This window comes from Gobio gobio (genome assembly GCF_949357685.1).
Source record: "Gobio gobio genome assembly, chromosome: 14".
Classification (NCBI taxonomy): Eukaryota; Metazoa; Chordata; class Actinopteri; order Cypriniformes; family Gobionidae; genus Gobio; species Gobio gobio.
The window spans coordinates 19,361,296-19,384,970 of NC_137107.1; the positions used below are offsets into that span (position 1 = coordinate 19,361,296).

At 38.7% G+C, this 23,675-nt stretch overlaps 1 protein-coding gene across 3 annotated transcripts in view; it reads right to left on the bottom strand.

The window, feature by feature from the left end:
* Window positions 1-23,675, bottom strand: part of ppp2r2bb (protein phosphatase 2, regulatory subunit B, beta b) — a 104,615-nt gene that overhangs the window by 59,874 nt on the left and 21,066 nt on the right. Inside the window, exon 1 of one of the 3 annotated variants that reach the window (XR_013817943.1) lies at window positions 2,465-2,937. The exons of 1 other annotated variant lie outside the window; for it this stretch is intronic. Coding sequence is in view for 1 of the 2 variants with exons in the window: in XM_079835485.1 (XP_079691611.1) it covers window positions 2,465-2,534 (70 nt within the window). In the remaining variant the exon portion in view is untranslated. Of the gene's footprint in view, window positions 1-2,464; window positions 2,949-23,675 lie in introns of those variants that run through there. One more of the 3 variants, XM_079835485.1, reaches the window with a different exon arrangement.

A 23,675-nucleotide genomic window follows, 5' to 3' on the forward strand; every position in this document is an offset into this window, starting at 1 on the left:
TTCTGAAGTTGTTATATTATAGGCCTGAATGATTACAACAATCATGATTGTTGATATTTTCCTCTATATTGTAGTCACGTTTATTGATTATTAGATTTTACATTAAAACAAGCAAGTTATATTCTTTGAAGCAAAAGGAGTAAACCTAAATGGAAGCTGCAATCGACACCTTTCACTATTTGACATATGACATCCATCCTAACTTTCCTTGATGCATTCACAAGAGCTTATGATAGAAGTAGCAATGTCCAATTCGTAAATGAAGCACATCTTTTCAATGAATCGGTTGATCCAGTTCACAAAAACAAAAGTCTGAATGCTTGGTAAACAAATTTAACTCTGTTTACTTCAACTCACTTGACTCAATGATCTAGTGGTTAGCAGCTCACTGCCAGGGAAGATTATCAGAAGATTAACGTACATTTCAGTCTGTTCCTCACACAAAGCAATTGTACGGCTTCAGAAGACTTCGAATATGGTGCACAAGTCATATGAATTTTAACGATACTTAATATGGTGCTTTTGATTCATTTTTAAAGCTTGAAAATAAATGGAATGGAAAATGAATGGGGAAAAAAATCAGTGCAGTCATATGAGTTTGAAATAAACTAGAAATTTTCATTTCTGGATGAACTGTTTCTTTAAGTGTGAAAATGTTATTCTTAGAGTTACAGGTACTAAAATAAGATGTACATTTTTTTCTGAACACTATGCTATAAATAGTCCATGATTTAATAACGTGACTCTCTTTTAAAGTAGGGGTAAGTTTGGCCATCAGACACACAGACAGCATGTTCTACAAGGGCTGCAAGTGATGGATGAGAGGGGAGCGCTTGCATAATTCACAGAGAATTAACAAGGGAAGATGAGAAGTGGCATGTAGTAGATTCTATTCTCCAGACGACAGGAGCGCATCTAAGGTCAGTGGGTGAAGCACACACAGATGCGATCAATGCTCCAAAACTGAAGACAGTTGCCAAACCACGCAGTTTTGACATCAACACGTCATGTACAATGGCTCCTATTACCAGACTAACCATCAGCATTTTGACTCATTTTACCCCAGAATACAATAAATACATTTCCCACAACATTTTGGCTACACACATTTAAACACAAAGGCTAGTGAATTACACCAGCCATGTGAATTAAGAAGGGTCCATTTTGATTTCATTAAGAATAAATACTCTTAAAGACTGGATTTGAGCATAGCCTGCCTGAGATGTGGATTTTCGCAGCTGGAATGACATCACATCTGTCTATGTGTTCTCTGGCTTTAATCTCTGATTTATTCCCTTCTCCCGCCCTCCCTTTCTCTCTCCGTCTCTGTCTCCAACCAACCCCCCCATTCACTGATGCATCGCACCAGTCCTGTTGAAGGCTTCTTGTCTGTGCATGAGAGGAGGGTTTGGCACAGTGAAACTCTTCAGCTGTCTATTGTCAGAGAAGAAGAATGCCTTTATACTGTCAATATAATCTAGAGTTTGCACTGGCTGCACTTGCCTTGGAAGACAAGTGAAAGAACTGCAACAATTTACAATGGAAAACATGCCAATTTATATAGTAGGTTTCCACTGTACGCATTTCAGTCGATGATTCTAGAGAAATGACAAGGAGGTATTTATTTGTCAATATGCAGTTTTCCTGGGAATGTGTACAAGATTCCATTTGGAACTTCCATTATCATTTGGATTGGAACCAATCCTAAAGGATGCTAAAGGCGTCATTTATGACCCTACTGTATGAACTCATAAAGAGGTGGTGGTATTATTTCCTACATAATGTGTATTCTAAAAGAGCTAGTTTTTCTTTTGTGTTGTATAATTAATATTCCCATTCAAATGGATTGAAGTGGAATTCCACCGCAGTTTGTCAGAAACAGATTCTACATTATTTTCGACCACATTCAAATATTGCAGAGATCTACACTGTCAGCTCTTACAATGATGGAGCATGGGCGGACTAAACCACCAGAAAATCTTCTTAAAGTGTTAGTCAGACTGCTCAGCTATTTTTAGCTTGAATAAAACACTATCAGTATTTCGCATTATTATATTTGTGTTACACGGCCAGCATGACTGACACACTTATGATCAGAGAAATATTCATCTGCACTTAAAAGAAAGGACACAGAGTTGCTAAAAGGATTTCCATCATAATCTGGCACCGGTCCTAATGGGATCAAATAAAATCCTACCTCATAAACTGTAACTCCTAAAAGATTTTTAATGTATTTTTTATTGAGCTCTATGCATGTTCTTTAAAAAAATTCTGTTATGTTAGAATTAAGGATCTTAAATGAAAATATTATTCACTTTTCTCAATAAATAAGTAATGCAATAAAAATCAGCTTATCCAGTCAGTCTTTCTGAAATCAAACCAGGAACCTTTAAGGCTGATTCCAAATATTGAATTTCTGACTCAATGTGCACCTGAGAGAAGGAGAGCATGTGATGAGATATACCTTCAGTTGCATAGTTGTGGTCTCGGAGGAAGCTGTTGTTGATCTTGCGGGTGTCTATTTCCTCATCCATTGAGAAAGGCGCTGATATTAACACTGACAAACAGAGAGAGAATCGCGCTATCTATCCATGATCCGCGCTTGTGCGTGCGTTCAGCCCAGAGCCCGGCGCGCAACACACGGACGCACCATTAAGCTTACAGCAGTCGCACTGAAATCCGTCAATAAATGAGCGCGATGAGGTAGAAAGCCGGTGTCGGTTCGCAAGGTGTCACAAGGCGGGGCTGTCTGCAGCAAACCGTGATTTAATGTAAAGTTCCACGAGGACAACAATCCGCGTCCAAATCCATGCCTTGAAATGAGTTGTCATGCACAGTTTGACGAGTTTCAGATGTGACCGGCGGTTCTGCCTCAGACTCCGGGCGTAGAGAGCTCGCTTTCCTCTCTGTCGCTCCGTATGAGCGCGCTGAAGTGCTGACGTGACGCTGCCGTGGAGAAGTGAGAGACTGGCGCTGCAACGGTGACTCCGCCCCCTCTGTCCACCTGCGTCAGCAGCATCACTCCAGTCTGTGCGCAGATGATGATGTTATGCGCGATGGTGTTTCAGCACTTGTTGAGTTATGCCCATCTGCATCACTTTTATAGCCTCATAACCAGTGTTGGGGGTAACGCATTACAAGTAACTTGAGTTACGTAGTAATATTACTTTTTCCAAGTAACTAGTAAAGTAACGCATTTCTTTTCAAATTTACAACAAAATATCTTACTTTTTCAAAAAAGTAATGCAAGTTACACATTAATTTGACTGACAGCTCTCCTGTCCCCATGTTGAGAAAAATAAGTGCAGAGGTGTGTGTAAACATGATGGTTATTGTAGTTCCAGACTAAATGTGAGCATTTATCTCACTTGCACAATAAAGATTCTGTACTCCTCAAAATGAATAAAATCAGTCAAATGCAAAATCAGAGTACTATGCAAACCTCCAATAATTAAATGTTAAATAAAACAACTATTTTTATGCAAAATCTACCTTTATATTTAATTTACTAATGTCTTGCTGCTGACCTTGCTTTGATGATGAAAATTACTAGATTTTTTGTTTTTATTGGTAAAACTTTTTTCTCCTGCATCCTATTCTCCCATTATCCAGAGCTGCGCCCTCTACTGTTCATGCGTGAATTTGCATTTTTACCTCAGCCTGTGGCTTATTATTTAAATTTTGGTATGAAGAGGTCTTTACCGTTGCACAAAAATACAACCTTTTTGTTATAAACAAAAACAAAAACAAGCCCAGCCCAGGTGAGAAAAAGTAACGCAAAAGTAACGTTACGCATTACTTTTCTTAAAAAGTAACTAAGTAACTCAATTAGTTACTTTTTAAGGGAGTAACGCAATATTGTAATGCATTACTTTTCAAAGTAACTTTCCCCAACACTGCTCATAACTATGGTGATGATGAAGCTCCTGCTTATAATAAAGCAATGTCATTGGCATAGTTGACAGGTGCACATTTTTTAAAGATTTTGGGGTAAAATTTGTGTAAGGGAGACTGGGGCTATTTTGTATGTTGTGTATGTTTCAAACCCCTTTTTGGGAATTCTTTCCTTGAAACATATTCTAAATATTTTGTGTCAATTATTTATGTGAACAAGATAAAACCTTACTTGGATACATTCAGACAAGACCCATAATAAAGATTTTGAACTGTCTGGCAATCCGATGGACGAGTCTGGCTTTAGCAGTTGCCAGGAGAACGGTACTTGCCTGACTGCATTGTGCCAAGTGTAAAGTTTGGTGGAGGGGGGATTACGGTGTGGGTTGTTTTTCAGGCGTTGGGCTTGGCCCCTTAGTTCCAGTGAAAGGAACTCTTAATGCTTCAGCATACCAAGACTTTTTGGACAATTTCATGCTCCCAACTTTGTGGGGAAAATTTGGGGATGGCCCCTTCCTGTTCCAACATGACTGCGCACCAGTGCACAAAGCAAGGTCCATAAAGACATGGATGAGCGAGTTTGGTGTGGAGGAACTTGACTGGCTAGCACAGAGTCCTGACCTCAAGCCGATAGAACACCTTTGGGAAGAATTAGAGCGGAGACTGCGAGCCAGGTCTTCTCGTTCCAACATCAGTGCCTGACCTCACAAATGCGCTTCTAGAAGAATTCCCATAAACTCCCTCCTAACCTTGTGGAAAGCCTTCCCAGAAAAGTTGAAGCTGTTATAGCTGCAAAGGGTGGGCCAACTCCATATTAAACCCTATGGATTAAGAATGGGATGTCATTAAAGTTTATGTGCATGAAAAGGCAGGCGTCCAAAAACGTTTGGCAATATAGTGTATAGCTACAGTAATGTCTTCAGCTAATCAGCTTCAGATCCTTTCCATCTAAACTGATTATATCTCTTAAGCCTAGTGAATGTTCTATGAGCAGTAAGATAATCTCTCTCTCTCTCTCTCTCTCTCTCTCTCTCTCTCTCTCTCTCTCAGAGCCCAAAGCACAACCAAAGCAATGGTCTACCACAAAATGCAATTTATAATTGTTTTATTCTTAAAACCTTGATGGTACTTGAACATGTTTGTCACAAAAGATTTGTGTGGTTAAAACAAAATGAGTGAAAACAACATGTTGCAAAAAAAAAGATTCATTTTAATTTGTGGGTGAAATATCCCTTTATGCCATCCTGCATTGTGATGTTTTTTTAAGTACTGAACGATTGCTTTATTCAATCCTTATTATTTACATCAAAACATGACAAAGTATTTGTATAATGCTGTAAAGTATTTCAATGTATACATGTCAAAAACATGCTATTACATGGCACATTTTTATTATTTTAGACTCCTTCAAAGACAAGAGAGTAGCATTTATGATGTACTTTTCCGGCCAATGCACATCTAAAAACAGCCTGTGATTTCTTCATATTTCATTTGCAATAAAACCTGTCTCATTTTTGACAACGCTAAAACCTGCGCAGGTTATTTGACACATCACTGCTCTTGAACTGCACACAAAATGAGTCAAATGTATTATCTCTATACCTCCATAATACAGAGCAGTGAAGCATGGACCTCAAATCTTCTCTTACCGTTGACCACTTCAAAATCTTCATATCCCCATCCTATTGTGTGTCACATTGTGGCGAATTAAATCCTCTCTGCCTCAAATCCCTTTAGTTAGAAGATAACAGGGAACGCCAAACCTCTCGAGTAATCTTGATACTAGTTCAGGTGGAATTACAGAAGATTATTTCCGCTCAGTCAATGGTGGTTTAAACTCAGTCATAGCCATATTCTTAACATAGAAAGCTGAGGATAAGGAGTGTACTTAAAAGAATATTCTAGGTTGAATAGAATTTAAACTCTAATTATGGAATCTGTTGTTGATTAGCACAGACAATTATTTTGACAGTAGTACACTTATAAAAAAAGGATGCATGAAGCTAGAATAAAATGTTAAAGTACATTTAAAGGTATATTTGTGTGCTCGTAAGTGATCGTTTGTCTTTTTGTAGTTTGAATAATAAATAACTTCTGTCCCTTTAAGACCTGACGCACGCATGGATCTCACTGTTCCTGTGAGCTGGTTATGATTGTGTTTACGTTAAAACTCACCAAGATGGGCATTGAGACATTTTTGACTGTATTTGACCATTAATAAGCTGGAAACAGGAGCTCATTTTTGCCCTTGTATGTCAGAGACGGTATGTGTGTGTGTGTGTGCTTCAGATGCGAGCTCGAAATCTGCGGGAATTAGTAGTATTAACGTAATGTGCAACCCCGCACGAAATTCAGACCGGTCACACCAATACTAACACGCTGTCATGAGGAAAAGTCCAGCAGAACACCCGTTCGCCATGTTCAGAGAGTTAACTGGACTGAATGAGAGGAGGCGGTGCGTGTCAACTCGCTGTCGGAGAGGAGAGGAGAGCGCAGCTGATGAGATGAGATGAGATTCAAGTTTATTGTCATTACACATGTACAAGTATCAGTATAAGTGATATCGATACTGTAGAAAATTAGTATCGTATCGTTTCAGATATTTCAGTATCGATACATATCGAAATATGGATATTTTTGACAACACTAGTTGGCATACACATAGGTTCGAAGACTCGTTCTCTCGCCCCTACAGTGCAATTCGGCTTGGTATACATCCGCACTAAAATATCAAGGTGAAAGTCATCAGCTTGCGTATAGACCCAGCTCCCAACCCAACTTTGAGAATAGATTAACAGCAATATTTTTTTTATCGCTCGATAAGAGTCTCACGTTAACGCAGCACGTTAACGCCGATAACGGCCCACCACTACTTAAAAGTATACTTTTATACACTAAAAAGTGAGCCAATTTAGTCCCAAGTAGTATTGAAAAATTACACTTACAAGTATACTTCTAGCACATCGATATTAGAATAATTACTATATAAAGTATGCTTAAAATATACTTGAACTTTACTTAAGTATACTTAATAAAATGAACTTGAAGCATACTTATTTTTTGTAAGGTTATCAATAATATCAATAGCATAGGCTATAATATATAACATAAATATATAGGTGGTTATAGGAAGGTGAGTAGCGATTTTTCATTTCATGCTTTAACTTCCTCCCTGGCCTCATATGTAGATGTGTGGCGGTGTGAAACTGGCGCATGTAGATCTGTGAATCAGTTAACTTAATTAGTCTTTAGGGAGCAACAACTTTATTTAGGATAATATAAAAAAATATTTGTACTATAAATAACAAGGCGTTCGGCATAATTTAAGCATGTAGTCCGTTACATTGTTTGATTAATATACCTACAGTCTGGTAAAACTTAATGAATATTGTTTTTATGAAAAAGATTTGTTGAGTTTGAGCACCTTTCTGGCAGCTGAGAGGCTGCTGGGTTTTAAGGTATGAATTGCAGTGACAACCAAGCTTAATCCCAGCGGATATCACTGGTGTTCTAGTAATGGGAGCAATGGAGGTCAGCTCAATAGTGTCAGCAGCAGAGCATATGGTGAGATATAAGTGGCAGACAGACACGTACACCAGCACCCTCTCTCTCTCTCTCGCTCACACACACACACACACAACACACACACACACACACATACACACACACACACACACACACACACACACACACATACATGACATCATCTACGGACTAAAATATAGATAGATATCATGTTCTTTTCAGTTGCACATTAATGATAGTGAGTGCTTTATGGTAAAGAATAAAGTTCTCATTTGTTAACATTAGTTAATGTATAAACTAACAAACTAACAATGAGCAATATATTTTTACAGCATTTACTAACCTTTGTTAATGTTAAATAATACAATTTTGTTAAATAATTGTATTTATTATTTAACATTAACATTATTAAATAATCTTAATGTTAAATAATACAAATGTTCATGTTCATTATAGTTCACTATGCATTAACTAATGTTAACAAGTGGTGGATGAAGTACACAAATCAAGTAGGTATTACTCATCAATTTTACTTGAATAAAAGTACAAATGTACTTGATTTTTTTCATGTACTTCAGTATTTAAAGTAAAAATTAGTGAATGTTTATTTATTTAGCAATTTTATATATTCCATCCTACTTCTTAAAATAGGTGGAATGTACTAGACACACATAAAGAGCTAAAATAGATTACAGCTTAGTCTGACATTGTTATGAATTAATATGAATTTTCAAGTAGCCAGCATTAGTCAATAAGGAAGATTATGCAAACACTTAAAATGTATCTGGAAGAAAGATTTTTTTTTTTTTTTTTTTGTCAAAATTTGTCATACACTGATAACAACTGATAATTTAAGGGTGAAAACAAGTGTAAAAATATATCATATAGCATATAGAATGAGCTATATAATATATGCACTAGCTGCTACAGCAGCGGGGAAGATGGGTATTCATTTGCATTATGTTAACGTTATGTTCAGTTTTTACTTAAAATCTACATACCCCATGCAGACAGTAATACTTAAATATGGACATGTCCACATTCAAGCATTTGATACACTGGACTTAAACATCTCACACTTTTACAGCAGATTAAACCATAAAGAAAAGGCCAGATGCTGCTGTTTGGGAAGGTTGCTGTCACTGCCCCTTCGCCAAGTTTGTGGATTACACCTGTGCGGATCCTCCCTCACCATGGAAGCCACCAACTCAGACTCCCTGAGTTATCCATAATCTCCAGCAGCCATCTCTCTGCATGCTCCAGACAAGATCCACCGTTCCAGCCCAGAGTGTCCCGGAAGGCACGAGAGATCTTCCGCCGCAGACCTGACCTCAACGCCCGAGCCCGCCACAGAAATAGAGCCTGAGTCATTGTCACCGCCACAGACCATATGCGAGAGCCGTCTCCAACCACAGAGCCAGAGCTTGTCATAATGGAGCTAGAGCCAGAACCCACTTCCGTCCCAAGACTGAAGCCTACTGCCAGGTCCATCCTAGAGTCCGCGCTGTGGGGGCAGTCATCTAATGAGCCAGTCGAAGTGCTCTTGCCCATTAACTTCACAGTGGCGCCAGCTCCCACCCTTGTCACTGCCCCTGAACTTACTCCTAGGAATCTGACAGATGATCCACTACCACCCTGTCACCTGCTCACCCCACTGTTTCCATCATCACCACTGGCTCCGTCTAGTCCCCTGAATCCATTAGACATTCCACTCCCACCCTGTCACCTGCCCACCTCGTTGTCTCCATCATCACTGCTGGCTCTGTTCATTCACCAGGACTCACCTGCTCCTCTGGTGCCCCGCAGCTCCTTGGCTCTGTCCTTGCCACGGACTCCCTCCAGCTCCCTGGCTCTGCCTCGGGTCTCCTCTCCACCAGCTCAGCTCTGCGAGACAGATCCCCTGGCTTCACCTCGGGCCTCCAGAACCATGACTCCACCTTGGCTTGTCAGCTCATTTGGCTCTGCACTCCCTCAGCTACGCCATGGTCCGACAAAACTCAGACTTCACCAGGCTCCCAGTGGACCTCCAGGCCTCTGGCTGCGCCTTGGCTCTCAATCCCTTTAGCCCCATCAGGTTCCTCTTTCTCTCTAGCTCCTCACTCACTCTGGTCTCACCCTGTTCTGCCTGGCCCCCATCTTCACCTTGGTCCCTTAAGTTGTCAGCGGTCCTCACTCACTCCAGTCTTGCCCTGTTCTGCCAGGCCCCCGTCTTCACCTCGATCCCTTAAGTCAGTGGCATCGCCTTGGACTTCTGGACCTGCAAAGTCGCCCTGTTCCTTTGGTCCTTCGATTACTCTGGGGTCTCCATCTCACCCAGCTCCAGTCGGACCTCAGGCTCTGGCAACAAGACCCATCAGGGCTCCACCTTGGCTCCTCACTCCATCAGCTCTGCAGTGGTGTTCCCCTTCCACCAGCTACTCCTGTTTCCTGTCCTTCTCCAGCGCTGACTCCTCCAAAAAACCCACCTTCCATCCCTCCTCTCCTCACTACACTAATTGACTGTTAAGGCCCATTTATACTTCTGCGTCGAGTGTACGCCGTAGTGTACGCCGTAGTGTACGCCGTAGGCTACGCGCGTAGCCGACGCCGTCGTGAGCATTTATACTTCTGCGCTGTTGTCTGCGTCAATGTGCAATTCCACATGCAGACGCTAGAAGGCAGTGTCCTCCGGCATGTTGGTGTAATCAAGACAACAGCCGAAGAAGAAGCAGCTTGATGTGTAGAATCTGTACATTCATGTCGGAATATCAGCAGCAGTGAGAGAGCGGCTTTTCTTGCAGCTTGAGTTGTTGTATCTAATACAAATTAAGCATCTCTAGTTGATTAGTAAAGTTAAATAAGGCGATCTGGCGCTGGAATGTGTTTGTGAAACCATGCGGAGCTCGTGGCCGCTGTTTTCAGCAGCGGTGGCTCAGCAATCGATTGTTGTTGCGGAGACTTCATTCACGAAATATACCCTAATGTGTCCCTGTTCTTGATATACAATTACTGATTAACATCTTTGGTTTTAATGAGAAAATAAATAAACTATATTCAGCGGATCTATGTATTTGTTTACTACCATAAAGAATTGCTGGACTGCAAAATAGTGTGTTATAGCAGACGTAAGGAACTATCATCCAATTTCTGGACACACACACACACACACTCCTATCGCAGATTTTTTATTTATTTATTGACCTGAGGGAAGGGTTCTGGCAGACCAATCACAGCGCTTGCGGTCCGCGTAGAATTGACGCGTTGTTACATTTTTGGAGAGGTGCGCGTCAGGGTACGGCGTAGGGTACGGCGTATCCAACGCGTCTATGCGTAGGGTACGCCGTACCCTCTGCGTGCACTCGACGCAGAAGTATAAATTGGCCTTTAGGCATGATGTTTGGACGTACCTTGTGCCAGTACCTTCACTGGGGATGTGGCCAAGGAGCACCAGTTGGTGTTTCAAGATACTCAGTTCTCATCTTTTGTGAATATGGTTTGTGTTATTTCTCCTGAATATTCTCCTTTGAATTAAAAGTATATCTGTTTTTCGTAATTCTGCATCATGCATCTCCTTGGGACTACGATATATATAACAGTTCCTTTGTTGTTCCAAACCCATGAAACCCAATTGAAATACACAAAAACAAATAGATAAAGTTTAATAAAATAAACATTTAAATGTGTAATTTGGATGATTTCTTTCCACTAGTCTGAAAGCAAAATACCAAAATAATATTTCTTCATAATAATAATAACATATTTCTGTGATTATTTCTTCACGTTAAACTTTTATTTTAACGTTTTGTCATGAAGATATGTGGCGGCTATTCACACAAACACAGAAAATGCAGAAAAATCAGGAGGGTCCAACTTAAAATGTGAGAAAAACACTACATAAAAGTAATTTATGCCATTTTAGAGAAGAAAGATTAAACAGACAGACACATACACACATTTTATGAACTGATAAGTGAGGAACTGATGCCAAAAAAATCCTCCCCCCACACATGCAGACACAGATTCATGGTAGAGCTGGCAGACTGCTGCTGGTTTAGTGTGTGCCCTGAATGGAGGAGTGTTAATTAAAGCAGGAAGACTATTGATCTGACCCTCCTCCATCCTCCACCCACCCGCCTACTGCACCCTCATAATGTGTGAGCGTGTGCGAGATGGAAAATGAGAAATGACTGTTAAACTAAATTTGACAGTGTTAAGTAGGGTGGGAATCAGCTGGGACCTGGTGATACAATATTATCTCGATATCTGGGTCACTATATGATAATTATATGATGCTTGATGAACATTTCACAGTAACAAATACTTGTTTAGCATGTATTTTTCCCTTTAAGACAGTGGACAATGTGGAAGTATATTGATAAAAAGAAGATGGCACATGGCATATTTGCATTTTTAGTCAACTGGATTGTGTGAGAAGCTATTCCGAAAGTCACAGCTATAAAAATACAGGACGCTTTGGATGCAGAGACAGGGCAAGAGGATAATTAATACTGATAAATCAATGGGAGACTAAAATAGAGACTGTGAGGATGAAAAAAGAACTGAGGGCAAGAAATTCTAAGCAAGGGAGGGATTAGAAATGATTGTGTAAATGAGTGGGTGTATATGAACAAGATGCTGAAAAGGATGAGAATGGTCTTAAAAGGGTCAAAAATTGTCATTTTATACTGTTGTCTGAGGTCAACTTATGATGTTAACGTGTTTTTTACATTCAAAAACATCATAATGAATAAGTAATAGACTATTTTTTGCCCTGGTTTTGAGGCTCTCTGAAGAAACGCTCGGTTTCTTTGGCCGTGCCGCACTGAAGACTTGGAAGTAAACGTCCACGGCTAAGATTAGATAAGATTTGCAAATTTAATGAGGTTCAGCTTCTCTCAGTACATGTGAGAATTGTTTTGACAGCGTCTGGGGAAAGCTCACAGGACTCGCAAAATGTCTTTATCAAACAAACACAATGATTCATCTCTCATCCACCCGCGATTGATTGGAATGTTATTTTTTTATTACTTGACCAGCCCGATCAGTGAATATAACCGCGAACCGTACACACACACACGCGCACAAGAAAGGAATGTTATTTCACTATTTAAGATAGCCCGTTGGCAGGCCAGGCTTACGTTTTGGTAGCCCGTCTGAAAAACACATAGAATGAACCAATAACACCTCAAATAAAGGATTCTCCAGCCTGACAGCGTGCTAAGGTATGTTCAGTTAGACATGTGCACATAATCAACACGATCTGTAACAATGCAATACTATCACATACAAAAAAACATGTTTTACTCACATAAAGGCCTGTACACACCAGGACGAATATCACGTGCGCTTATCGCCAGCGTTTTTCGTGACGTCTTTCGGCGCGTCTTGAGTGTTCACACTCAAGTGATATCCACTGGCGATGCGCCGAGTGAACGTGCACATTCAGTAGATGCGCTCCCGGTACACAAGGTGGTGCTGCGGCACTTTGCACTTCTGACACTTGCTTGTCACACAGAAGAATAAGAGAGACAGTATTTATGTGCTTGCCAAAACCACAGATATATTATGTTTATGGCCAAAACCATTCACACACTTTTTGCTAACTGGCAAGCAGCATTAGCAGTTCATCTTCTTTGTCTACTTACTTCCTCTTCGTCGTATCAATGTGTGCTCGGCAAGACCGTTTTGTGCTTGAGCGCCACCAAGTCGTGTTTTACTGTCACTTCAACAGCTCCAGGCACGTGAACAAAAGCGCCGATCTCATTGGTCGGCCAGTTTTTAACGCGCCGCATCAAAATAAAAAAAACTAACCCGAGGCGGTTTTTTTTAAATGACGCTTTTACGCCTGGCGTTTTGCGCGTCGGTGTGCACACTCACATTGGCGCCCTTTGTTTAGTCACGAGGCATTAAAAGTCGGCGATAAACGCGCGCGAAAATCGTCCCGGTGTGAACAGGTGTGTTGCACCATTCCTGTCGGATCCAATATAGAAGGCACAGCATTATGTTTTAATCTCAATATGTCTGCAAATCCAGTCTCGACCAGTATCTTGTTTACAATCAATTCCGCGGTCAAATGAAGCAAACAAATGCACAATGTCTTATGCACGTGAGCTGGAATCGGCATGTTCATTGCTCGGTAGCGCAACCCATTTAGCTTCACGAGTCGGTGGGCAGGCTTGAGGCGGCGCTTCAGCATTCGATGACGTCAAGGGTCGACATATTCTGAGATCTCTCGTTTTCTGGGCCTGGTGTCAATAAAAGCTTTTCTTTGACTAACAAGGAAGTTTTCAGCTCCGAAACTTACAGGATATTCGTATATCACATTTAACTTTTATATATCAAAGGCTCAAAGGAAAGTTGATTTCTCAATTCATCACCCCCTTAAATGGGTGTGTAAATGTAAGTTTTAAACCAACATTTTCCACTTCTGATGTAATTTCTAGCGAGAAATTACAACTGTAGTAATTAAATATTTGTTTAGTTCTCACCAAAGCTCCCTCTATTTTGCTGTAGATCATTAAACGGATACATTGCCTAAGAAGTCTGTCCGAAATTAGTTTTGTGAGGTGCCTTCCTGCACCAACGCTGCCTTACAAGCCATTGTCTGATAAGGCAGCGAGGCAACGAGTCAGCTGCCTAGGTTTTCAGACACAGCCATTATGTAAGCAGATGCATATGTAAAATAACGTGATCATCAACATTAAACAGCAAATAAATCAAAACTGCCTAATGTTTCTGAATGAAATGCAGTGCTGGGGGAAACCATTACAAGTAACTTGAGTTACATAATCAGATTACTTTTTCAAGTAACTAGTAAAGCAATGCATTACTTTTCAAATTTACAACAAAATATCTGAGTTACTTTTTCAAATACGCAAGTTACTTTGTTTTCCCATTTATTGACTGACAGCTCTCGTGTGCCAATGTTGAGAAAAAAGTGCAGACTCAGAGGCGTTGTGTGTAAACATGAGGGTTATTTTAGTTTTAGAATAAACGTGAGCATGCATTTACTTCCACAAAAATTGAGAGAAAAAAATCTGAATTCCTCAAAATTAATAAAATCAGTCAAATGCAAAATCAGAATACTATGCAAACCTCCCATGATTAAATATGTTTTCTTAAAAAGTAACTAAGTAACGCAATTCGTTACTTTTTAAGGGAGTTACGCAATATTGTAATGCATTACTTTTTTTAAGTAACTTTCCCCAACACTAATTAAATGTCGACCCATGACGAGCTATAGGACTGTGCAAGCATTAGGGGTGTTGATGAACTTGATCTACTCCATCTGTGTTTTGATCATCTTACTGAATCTGATCCAGACGTAGTCTTTGACAAAAACACGATTTTCTCAAAATGTTGTCTTTTTTATGAAACTTAACCATATTCAAGTGTTGATCAAAAAATGAATGCATGAAGCTAGAATAAAACTTAAAGGCTTAAAGGGTCTGCTCTATATTTTGATATATTGCATGTTCAGATATTCATACAAAACACATTCTGGGGGCCATGAAACTTTTTGTGAAAATGATTACTAATGCTGGCGGTGGCTGGCAACTTTTTTTTAAAAACGCAAGTGGTATCTCAATACTAAAATGACACTGGTCCATGATGGCTGCCATCAAAAAACAACAAAATATTACCTAAGATTGTCTCTGAATTTGATATTTCTTTTAAAACTGTGATGCGACAAATTTCTGTCTCATGCCAAAAAAGCAATGCCAGTAGTGAAACTGAGATTGTGCAAAGCAAAAGTCAACTGCAGTTGAGTCAGCAGCATCAGAAAAGAAGTTTCATTAAGGTCACTTTTGTACATATGGGTACTGACTATTTCGAGAATGAAGGACAAACACAAAGGATGACCTGCCTCTATCCAGCCTCCATAGATAACCCCTCAACCATATGTGCCAGATATACGCTGTCAATATGTGGGTGATTCTCACGAAACCATTAAAACACCACGGCACTAATGATTTTAAATATAAAATGTGTAATATAGTAATATTAAAAAGCATCAGAATAAAGACAATACCTTTCTCTACCTTGCACAATGTGTGATTTCAACATAAGAATTTATTATTTTTAAATTTTATTGCATTTTCTGCTGAAATTCTCATTACCGCAATGTGTCCGACTGTGTTTGAATGTGTGTTATGTTGTAATTTAAACAAATTAACATAAAAATATTTCGAAAAAAATAAATAGATGTTTTACTAGATTATTTCAGATGACAGAAAAATAATTTGCTGAATATTCATGTATAATAATAATGAAAAAAAATTAGGAAAATGATGTGTCCATGCCAAATGTTCTCATCCTCCGCAACACATTTTGAGGACTGTTTAAGCGCACATACAGAATTTAAATAAAGTTTGATTTTGAGTGACCGAGCACATGGAGCAGTTACTTCAAGATGTCTACCAGGTAAGATCATATCTTTATATCTCTCCAGTTAAAATGTTCAATATTGTCTTGTCTGAATGTTTACACGACATTTTGATTATCATTACCGAAACAGGTAGTTTTCTACATTTTTTAAATTGTTAGATTTACAATTTTTTATGAAAATGTGCTTTATTAAAGTCTAATTATATTCACTGAGTAAAAAATTAGCAAAGCCTTCATAACTTCTCTATTATTAGCAAAACATACCGAGGTACCTCATCCTCCGCAACACCATTCTCATATACCGCAACCATTTAATGGCAGTTGCGGTAAAGAGAACTTCTGTTTCGGAAATGAGAATTCAAGCATATTGTTTATTACTTTTAAATATCTTTTATGAATTTAATATCATTTTAAAATGTAATAACTGTTGATATTTTGCTTTATGATGTTTCTTTGTATACAGTCTGCAAGTGAGAAAAAAAAAGCTTTAGCAAAGGCCAGGTTGACAAAGTTCAGGGAGAAATTATACAGCAACCCAGAACTGCTCGAAGAGTACAGAAGGAAGGAGAGAGAGAGGTTAGGTTTGGAGATGTTTCAGCAAGTGTAATTAGCAAAAAACACCCAAAAGTGTTAGGAAATGTACATGAGAGTACACACACACCTTTAGCCTATAACAGGTGCTGGATTGAGTGTACTGTTCATACTGTAGGAAATTCCCACCACACTTGCAGGTTGTGTGACTCTTAAAGTGACAGCAACCTTATCATTTTACAGCACTCTGTCATTAATATTATTTAAAAACAAACTTCAGTAAATTGTTAACAATTTTGTTATAACTTAGTTATAATTTAAATAAATAATAAATAGTAATTTGTGCTTCTGTTTGTAATTTGTTTTATTTTTTTATTTTCTTGTTTACTTATTTTTTTCAATCAATTTAAATTAATTTCATATAGTATAAGTCTATACTATATGAAGATGTGTACATACATTCCCCCCCCCCCCCCCCCATGTTGTGAGACATGCTAATTTAATGCTATGCTTTCTTTCCTCTTCCAGGTATCAAAAACGAAAACAAACTAGCAAAATAAATAAAACTGAAGAGCTGACTAAGAAGCAACATGAAACAAAAAAAAGACAGTGGCGGGAAAGCTCAAAACGTTATTATAAAAGAAAGAAACAGCTTAAAGCTGTACTAGACACAAAACCATCTAGTGAGGAAGATGATTCACTTCAGCTTATCCAAGTTATTGAAGAAGCAAATGAAGTTCAAGAGAATCTTCAAGAAGCTGCCCCAAAAGAACAGCCATTCTTGTCTCAGCAGGTAAATGTATGTATTAATGTAAGATTACTGAATTTAAACATTATTTTTAAAGCCAAACAACAGTTAAAAGATAAAATAACTGTATAATTATAATTTTACAACCCTCTAAGCACAACAAAGATTATTATTTACATTAGCGCGTCAATTCTGCGTAGTATTTAAGACTCTCTCTCTTTGCGTGCATGTGTGTGTGTGTGTGTGCTTGTTTACGTGATTTATGAGGACACAAATTTGTATAATGACATGGGTATTACACTGGTATTACAACATAAAAGTGGTTTATGAGGACATTTAATTTGTCCCCGTAAATCAAATAGCTTTAAAAACATACTAAACAATGTTTTATTGAAAATGTAAAAATGCAGCATGTCTCCAGTGACGGGTAGGTTTAGGGGCAGGGGCAGTGTGTGTGTGTGTGTGTGTGTGTGTGTGTGATGGGTAGGTTTAGGGGCAGGGGCAGTGTGTGTGTGTGTGTGTGTGTGATGGGTAGGTTTAGGGGCAGGGGCAGTGTAAGGGGATAGAATATACGGTTTGTACAGTATAAAAACCATTACGCCTATGGAGAGTCCTCATAATGCTGTTGCACCAACGTGTGTGTGTGTGTGTGTGTGTGTGTGTGTGTGTGTGTGTGTGTGTGTGTGTGCGTGTGTGTGTGTGTGTGTGTGTGTGTGTGTGAGCGAGAGAAACAGCGCTCTCTGCAAAGCGACGTCGAGTTGTGCGCCTTCACACTAAAGTTTACGGTATGTCAGATACAGGTATGCTCGTATCCGTTGAGCTGAACAGAAATAGACATATCGCTTGACGGAGAGCGAAACTGTTTTTCTGAGTGTTCAGCGAGTGAAAATATATCTATGCTAAACTTATTCTTAACCTCTAACACACACTGGCGAGTAAAATCTAAGCATTTATTAGCCAATGGCTGATGATAGATATTATTTAGTCGCCCAGAGTGAAATATACTCGCATATGCAAGTGTTTTACTCTCATTGTAGAGGGTTGTTTTAATGTAATTATGTTCAACAAACACAACATACACTATTCTCAAAAGTTCTAAAGCTCTTTTTTTGTTTTGTTTTTGTTTCCAACTTGTATAAATATCTTTTTTTTTTTTTACAGCAAAATTACATCAACTTAATTCCCCCCAAAAATGAGATACAGACAGCAAGAGATATAAAAACATCGACCCCAAAAGAATCACCCAAAACGAAGAAAAGAAAAAAAACACTATCAAAATTGAGGGCAAAGTTGCGTAACACAGAAGAGAAGCTTTTAGACAGGACTAAAGAGATGTTAAACCTAAGGAAAAGACTGAGAAGACTTGAGAAAAGAGAGAGAAAGCAGGGACTTATTAACTTGGTAGGCAGAGAGGCCAAACAAAAAGCTAGACAGAGAGATCAGAGAATATTACCCAACAGCCAGAGAAGATTAATGCGCAGAATTGTTAGCCGCTTCTTTCACCAAGATTAAGTTTCTACTGTAATTAATGGCAAATCTGGTGAAATCCAAAAAAGGGGCCAGGTTAGGGCCAAAGGGCCAAAAATCAGTGAGTCGATTCAGCAGTTTGGCGGTTTGACACGCGGTTTTGATTCGGCTCAGTGATTCATAACGCTTCGAAGCTTCATGATGCCTTGTTTTGAAATCATCATCACTATGTAAGTCGTTATTTAGGGGTTTTTTGCGCACAAAAACTATTGTCGCGATTCATAAAGTTATTTTAGAACCACTGTAGTGAGATGGACTTTGTAACGACGTCTTTAGTACCTTTTAAGGGTCTTGAGGGTGTAAAGTGCCATTGTGTCAATGGAGGCCTTTCAGAGCCATCAGATTTCAACTAAAATCTCTTCATTTCTGTTCCGAAGATGAACAGAGGTCTGACGGGTGTCGAACGACATGAGGGTCAGTCATTAATGACAGAATTTTCATTTTTCAACTAACCCTTTAACTGATTGTCTTCTATTAAACGTTCCTGTGTGCAGTTAATTAAATACCATGCCAATGTAATTAATTAATATTTGTTTTAATGAATACTAAATACTTTCACTAATCTACATTGGAAGAAAAATGTTTTAAGGCACACGTTGATATGTTGCCCTGTTTATTCCTGTTCTAATGTTTTTCTTTCTTTCGTTTTTTTTTTTGCCGTATGTATTTTTCAAACACTACACAATAAAACTGTTTTGAACTTGAATGAATGGTTGTGCAAATATTATCTGTTTTTTCTACTTTACAATTCGTTTTTTAACAAAATCTCACACTAGTATATGTATTATCATTACCGAAATAATTAACCTCATTTCCGAAACCTATGTATCATTACCGCAACAGATGTTCATTAAATGTTAATTGAATTAATAGAAACATGGTAATTTGATTTTAAATGCATGCGCAGTATCTACAAATTATGTTCTTTCAGGTTTGTCATGTCATTTTGAAAATATGTCAGCTTTCATGAAAATATATGAAAAAAATGGTTGTAAATTGTGGAAGGTGTTGCGGTAATGAGAGAAATTAATCAATAAAAAAAAAACTGTTAAATTAAAAATAAATATTATTTCTGAATTTTAAGTAACTGTGCATGCGTATTAATAATCCATTTTTAAAAATGTGAAAATATATTAGCTTTTCTAACAGTGTTGATGTTTTCAGACTGTTGCGGTAATGAGATTTTTTAGGACTTATTTTCGAAATTATGTAAAAAAAAAGTGTTAAATGTTAAGTAAAAGTTTTAAAATTAATTTCCAAAAATACTCCAGACTTTGTTTCTAATGTCTGGGGGTGAAAAAAGTTAATTTAAGCATCTTTTACATTTTCATGTTTGACATTTTTAAAACCAAGTTTTCGTGAGAATCACCCATGTTCTGTTCCACCACAGACGTCACTGCCACACAAATTGATTGGACAGATTTCTTTTTAGACTCATGTACACTGTGACATTGCCATTTGCCCGCAATTGTCCTTCAATAATGCTAGCCTGGTTCTTACACGTAAAACAACAAAAAATAGCAATCAGAAATCGTATTCATCAGCAGACGTTTCCCATTTGTACAGAAAGAACAGACACAATTTTTACTCTCTAAAAACTAGGTGCCACTTACAGAAAAGCAGAAAAACCCATAATTCCCTAGTCCACACCACAACTACAACGATAACGGCATTAATATCGATGGAATCACTTTCAGATTTTTTTTTTTACAGTTGATAAACAATAAAACGCTGACAGCCAATCAGAATCCACACAACTTTAAAGAGATCAAACATTTAAAATGGCAGATGCCATAACTGCAGTGCGCGGCTATAATAAACTATATTATAGTGCTTTGGTGTGGACATTACTATATTTATCGTTAGAGATTATTATAGTTAAAGGGTTAGTTCACCCAAAAATGAAAATTCTGTCATTAATTACTCATGTCGTTCGACATCCGTAAGACCTCCGTTCATCTTCGGAACACAAATGAAGATATTTTTGGTGAAAGCTGATGGCTGAGAAAGGCTTCAGATAGGCCTCCATTGGCATTCAGTACATTTACACTCCCAAGACCCATAAAAGGCACTTAAAATGTCGTTACAAAGTCCATCTCACCACAGTGACTCTACAATAATTTTACGATGCGACGACAATAGTTTTTGTGCGAAAAAAAAAAATCGAAATAACGACTTTATCCAACTTGTTCTCGACTTCCGTGTATGCCTCCACGACGCATGCGCGAGAATATTACGCAGATCCGGCATTCGGACACATGACCCAGAAGCGATTTGTTTACAAGCAGAGGAAGACGCGCGTATCTAAGCTGTTGAATTCTACATTGATCGTGCTTTAGGTCTCGGCGTAGTTCTCAAATGGGGCTAAAGTGTGCATTTCATGGATTCTCGAACGCCGGAGCTACGTCATATTCTCGCGCATGCGTCGTGGAGGCACACACGGAAGACAAGAAGAGGTTGAATAAAGTCGTTATTTTGATTTTTTTTTGCGCACAAAAACTATTGTCGTCGCTTCGTAAAATTATTGTAGAGCCACTGTGGTGAGATGGACTTTGTAACGACATTTTAAGTGCCTTTTATGGGTCTTGTGAGTGTAAATGTGAATGCCAATGGAGGCCTATCTGAGGCCTTTCTCAGCCATCAGCTTTCAACTAAAATATCTTTATTTGTGTTCCGAAGATGAACGGAGGTCTTACGGGTGTCGAACGACATGAGGGTGAGTAATTAATGACATAATTTTCATTTTTGGGTGAACTAACCCTTTAATAGTTATCGTTCTTGAGTTAACATGCCATTATTCCGTTACACAAAGTTGTATCTGACACCCGCTTGACACAAAGAAGAAAGTTAGTAAAACATGTGCTTTCGTACATTTTTGGAGGGCGTTTTTGCCTTTATTTAGTTATATAGCTTGAGAAATGTCAGGAACCAAAGTAGGATGGTTGGGAAACGACTACAAGCCAGGACTCAAACTCGGGTCGCTACATGTCGAAGCAATGCCCACAAGGCCATCTACTACAGCCATCCAATTTTAGTATTCACATTTTATATTTATCAAACAACACCAAATACAATAGTACAGAGAAAACAGATTTGGTTTCTTGCTTTGCTATGGTAAAAAAAATTGGTAAAATGGACTGCATTTATATAGCGCTTTTAACAGACCTACGGCCATACAAAGCGCTGTACATTTTGCCTCACATTCACCCATTCACACACCGACGGCGGTGACATCTTCACTATTCACTTTCGCTTACCAAAATAGTATGTTCGTGAGCGCCACCAAGCTGTAGTTTTATGTTATGGCATCGGCTCCAGGCATGTAACTAACAAAAACGTGAAATGTATGGCTCGTTTCCACTAAGCGGTACGGTTCAGTACAGTTCGGTACAGTTCGATACGGAAGTTTGGCCGTTTCCATTGTCAGAAGTTGTGAATGGTACCCTAATTCCGAACCGTACCATTTTTTTGGCACCCTTCCATTGGAATACCTAGCACAGTAGTCCGGTACTAAAGGGTGAAGCTAGACTCACTGCAGAACATTGAATGGTTGACAGAGAATCGTCACTTGCACATGCTTTTTCGTCTGTTTTTTTCCTTGCAGCCTTTGCTCAAACCCGGATCAGGGTTACCGAATCATACTGAACTGTACTGTAATGAACCGTACCGCTCGGTGGAAACAAGCTATTATTGGTTGGCCAGCTTGAAAAGGCCTTGATAACCTCTGCTATTCCTGCTTTAACATGTTAGGGGTAAGTGCCTGGTCTTAAATTTCCACTCATTTTTCACTTTTATCCAAATCAGCTCACAGTGCATTCAAGGTACAGTACACAATTCCTGGGTATTGAACCCATGACCCAAGGCTTGATGTGCTCTACCAGTTGAGCTACAGGAAACGTTTTTTTGAATGAAACTGAATCAGACGGCCTTTCTACCAACCAGCAACACCATATGGCTTCCTCTCCACTGAGCCATTGCTCCTAAACGTTGAACTGTTGCCCATAACATCAGTCCCGATTTACAGGAGAAGGCTTTTCCCTGAATCAGGCAGACGGTTCATAGCGGGAAACTCCGCACCCCTGCCGGCCCCACTGTGTCTGAGCCATGTGTAACCATGACAATGAGGACACACATCTCTCCATCATTAAGCATTCATTACAGTGCACAATATCCTCAATATTCATTGGTTTGTTGAGAATATGATATCAGAGTTCTTACCCATTAAGGCTGACATATGAAATAATATGCAAAAATTTCACTTCAAACTGCCAACAAAAATAATCATATTTGAAACATCAGGCTTTTATGGTATCTTCCTGATATATTTTAAAGTAATTCTAATTCTAAATGCTGTTTATCCACAAAAATATTAAGCAGCACAACTGTTTTCAACATCACCATATCAGCATATCAGAATGATTTCTAAAGGATCATGTGACACTGAAGACTGAAGTACTGATACTGGATAAAATTTTGCTTTGCCATCACAGAAATAAATTACATTTTAAAATCTATCAAAATAGAAAAGTTATTTTAAATTATATTACAAATTTTTTCTTTATTTTTATCAAATAAATGCTGCCTTGGTGAGCATAAGAGACTTCTTTAAAAAACATTATAAAATCTTACTGACCCCAAACTTTTGATAGTGTATGTTTAAAAAAATATATTTATTATACACTACAGTGCATGCAGAATTATTAGGCACGTTGATTTTCTGTTCATATTTTTTTTTATCTTAGGTAAAGAATCTAAAAAATTACCCCCACATAGATTAGATTCTTTACGTAAGTCTCTGAGATCCTGACACCTTGCACTTCAAGAGACTCCAATGTAGGTTGCAGTTCTGGAAAATGTTTGTGTGTGTGTGTGTGTGTGTGTGTGTGTGTGTGTGTGTGTGTGTGTGTGTGTGTGTGTGTGTGTGTGTGTGTGTGTGTGTGTGTGTGTGTGTGTGTGTGTGTGTGTGTGTGTGTGTGTGTGTGTGTGTGGACTGGTAATCATCACGTTATGGGGACAAAATGTCCCCACAAAGATAGCAATATCCGAAATCCTCATCCTTGTGGGGACATTTTTAGGTCCCCAT